The 3,690-nt window shown below is 40.6% G+C and overlaps 1 protein-coding gene across 1 annotated transcript in view; it reads left to right on the top strand.

Annotated features, from left to right (window-relative positions):
• LOC311428570 (uncharacterized protein) overlaps positions 1-1,149 on the top strand; it is a gene marked incomplete at its 3' end in the record, with an annotated part of 151,406 nt that extends 150,257 nt beyond the window's left edge. Inside the window, exon 11 of the mRNA XM_084539957.1 lies at positions 1,139-1,149. Within this exon, the coding sequence (XP_084396083.1) occupies positions 1,139-1,149 (11 nt within the window). The remainder of the gene's footprint in view (positions 1-1,138) is intronic.
• Positions 1,150-3,690: the final 2,541 nt, after the last annotated feature.

The following is a 3,690-nucleotide window of genomic DNA, read 5'->3' on the forward strand; positions in this document are numbered from 1 at the left end:
CAGACGCTGCTGGGCAGCAGCTTTTGTTCCCTTTCTTAGATGCAAGATCTTCTTAAATTCAGTCCAGCCAAGTAGGAAAAGTAAATGTGGACAGCTGTATCTTGGCAAAGAAGATAGTAGGGAGCAAGGAGGTTCAGCAGTCAAGATGGAAGGTGATGCCATGAGGCTTACAGGCTAGTAATGTTCTAGTGAAACCCAGCCTTCCTAAAGAAACCTGCCTGACTACTTGATGTGAGTAACAGACTCTGTTCAGCTCTTTCCTAACATAGAAACGGTGCTGACTGCTTCTTCAGAGTAACAGAAGTTCGTGATACTACTGAAATAGTTGTGGTTCAGATGTAGATCTGATTTCTCCTAAGCACACTGAATTCACAACTGTTGATCCTCCAGAGGAGGCTTTGCAATTGAACACCTGGAGAATAGGTAAATTTCCCGCTGTTGTTCTCCTCTCCTCTTGTTTTGTTTTGTTTTGTTTTGTTTTGTTCCTAGTAGCATAGGCTTAAGACTCTGAAGAAACAGGCTGCTTTTTTTCATTTCCAGCACTGGCTGTTCCTCCTGAGCCCCGCCTTCTATTTTTGCAGTCATAGGATATGTGAATGTAAATTCGTGGAGAGAGGTAGAAAACTCTTTCAACTGGTGTTTTTTCGGCTATGTGGGGAGAAGAAATAGAGTGGCTTTGAATATTCTGGCTCTTATTCAGAGCAGCATGTGGAGGGAGACAGATGCGTTTGCTTTTTTAGTGCAATGGCTTCAGAAGCAAGAGGGGAAAAAGCACTTTCTCTGGGAGCTGAAGAAGGTGTCCTAATCACCGGAGAGGTTTCTAAATGGCATATCTTTGCGAGCGTTCCTGTAGTCCGGAGGTTTTTGTTTGTTTGTTTGACGTTGGAAGGTTTTACTCTTAATATTCACGTCCTTCAGCAGAAGTCAGAAATGTGATTTTATTTTGTGCAGTGTCGTGGACCCTCCGAAATCTCCTGGGAACGATGAATACCTCGCCCAGTACCAATGTGATGACGGTGGAGACAAGGAGAAAGCAAGAAGATCAAAAGAACGTGACCTCATTTCAAAAGAAACCGTTTTGTCCGGCAAAGAGTCTTGTGAGCCTGGTGAGAAATTGCGGCATACTTCCTCTCTCGAGTCTGCCACTGAATGTAGGTCTAAAAACCTTTCCTCCTCAGCTGTTACAGAGAGATGCCAAGATACAAAGGACAAGACTAAAACCACTGAGAAAGAGCATTACCAAAGCAAGAGGGAACATGCTCCTAGTGAAGAGAAGGAGAGTCAAAAAGCAGGTCCTTCCAGCAAGAGAAGGATAAAGTTGAATACAAAGAATACAAACTTGAGCTCCTGATTGGCTTCATGCTGAACTCTGTGCTGTTCTTGTCCTAATCTTGGTCTCTCCATAGATAATGTGGTTTAAATCCAAATAGAATCGTGCGATGAGGAAGATCTCACTGCAACAAATTCAACATCTAAAATCAAAGTTGACATTTTCCGTGATTTTCTTCCTGAGCAGAAGTGTGCGGTACTCCTTTTATATTAACGTAGAGATTATTTCAAACAGTCTTGAAGTGCTTGATGACTTAACAGTCTGCAGATTTATTATCAAATCAAAAAAACCCCGACTTGGTAGACTATTTTTTTCCCAGTTTTGAATGACCACTAGGAAGAAGGTTATTCCGGCATCAAGAAAGTCATGTGGAATGTAACAAAATTTACTGAACCAGTAAGTAAAACTTATATTTTTCTATTTGTTCCATTGTTTCAACTCTTCTGACCCTTCTGGACGGCATAGATAACAGAGGGGAGATCGTGGTAATCGGAGCTACTAACAGACTGGATTCTATAGATCCTGCTTTACGAAGACCAGGACGCTTTGGCAGACACTTCCTCTTCAACTTGCCAAATAAAGAGGTGAGAACTTAAATTCAACGTTAGTGCTACCATGGCAAAGTCCAACTTTATAGGAAAAAAAAAAAATATTGACAACTTGAACAAAAGAGTGATACGTGGAGACACTGCGTTGTTCCATGGAGGACAAATCTGGTACTGGATATATATGGTCAGGATGATACCACCAAGTAGTTAGTTCTATAATCAAACCTTTCATTCCCAAAGTTGTACCTGTTTGCTTAATTATTTAGTCCACTTGGGTGTTTTCATCATGAAGTTGTGTTTTTGGTCTCAATCCTTCCCTTATGAATGAATAGGGGACGTGTTTGCATTTGATTGTGCCCCTGCTCGGTGGTAGTAGTTTGAGTCATAATTCTTTTCTTCTTTATAGTAATTGTAGCAATTGGAAGCATTGTGCCAGAAGTGCTTTCTGTGAATTTACTGACTGGAAAGCAAATGTGATGAAGTAATGAGACTGTCCCAATGAAAGCTTGCTAAGTTTTAGAGAAGTTTTTTGGACAGCAAAGAAATGTTTCTGGATAAATTTTTCATTACAGTATTTTCCTCTGGGTCCTTAGGTCTCGTAGTTTGGAAACTTGTTATTGAAGCTATAAATGCCTTTTCTTTCACTGTAGGTTCCTAGAAAAAGTTCAGTATAACAAATAAGAAATATTCAATTTCCTGGTTGACAATGCAGAGTGTATATTAAATAACTGTAAAATACTTGAAAGTTGAGCAAGTAAGAAAAGTGTATTAGTAGATGAGGGGTTTTGAGGGAGGACTGTTTTGTTTTTTGTTGTTTGTTTGTTTGCCTTTTGGTTTGTTTGTTTCTTGTTGGTATTTTTAAGGAAAACTTGGGACAAGCTAAAATGCAATGATTTTGCTTCCAGGCTAGAAAAGAAATTGTCAAGATTCATACTCGTGACTGGACCCCTCAGCCACCGGACATGTTGCTTGATGAACTAGCTGAGAAATGCATTGGTAAGACTGAAACAGAAACGGATTCTTGCTTGTGACCAAGTTGTAAAGAACCTTAGCTTGTACCAGGCAGTACCCATGCTCTTGTGCCTTGTTGCACAACTAGTCAACGAGGCAGCTGGCACGCCTTCATAGCAATCTGTGTGAGATCCTTTCATCTATTTACTCTTTGTTGTCGTTCCTCTTGTTGTCTGAGAACATTAAGTGGTTCTGGGGCATCTTCCTCAAGAGTATAGTTTTTGATGAGGAGTCTGCTTCAGCTGCATAAGTGCAGGATATCAGGCAGTGAGCAACATGAAACATCCTTGCAGAGCGGTAGCACTTTGAATTCCCTGTTATGCTGTTTGGTTTTGGCATTACAAATTCTTTAAATGTTGCATGTTGTAAACCTGGGCCTTGACTGATGTAACGTTTGATTTTTGTTTGTTAGGAGACTGTGGTGCAGATATCAAATCCCTCTGTACTGAAGCTGCGCTGTGCTCTCTACGCCAATGGCCAATGCTATCCTCAGATTTATGCAAGTAGGGAGAAGTTGCTACTAGACGTTAATTCTATTAAAATAAAAGCAAAGGACTTTTTCATGGCTATGAAGAAGGTTGTTCCAGCTTCAAACCGGATCAAGGCTTCACCCGTACAAGCACTATCACCCATTTTCAAGCCACTTTTTCAAAGATCAGTAGAGAATATTTTACAAGTTGTGCAGAAGATCTTCCCGCATGCACAGCTTGCACTAAAGGAGGACCGACAGCAAGGTATAACCACAGCATCCACTTCTTTATAATTCTGCTAAAGCAAAAACTTGTGGTTTGTGCAATCAAC

Source organism: Aythya ferina, assembly GCF_964211825.1.
Source record: "Aythya ferina genome assembly, contig: HAP1_SCAFFOLD_95, whole genome shotgun sequence".
NCBI lineage: Eukaryota > Metazoa > Chordata > Aves > Anseriformes > Anatidae > Aythya > Aythya ferina.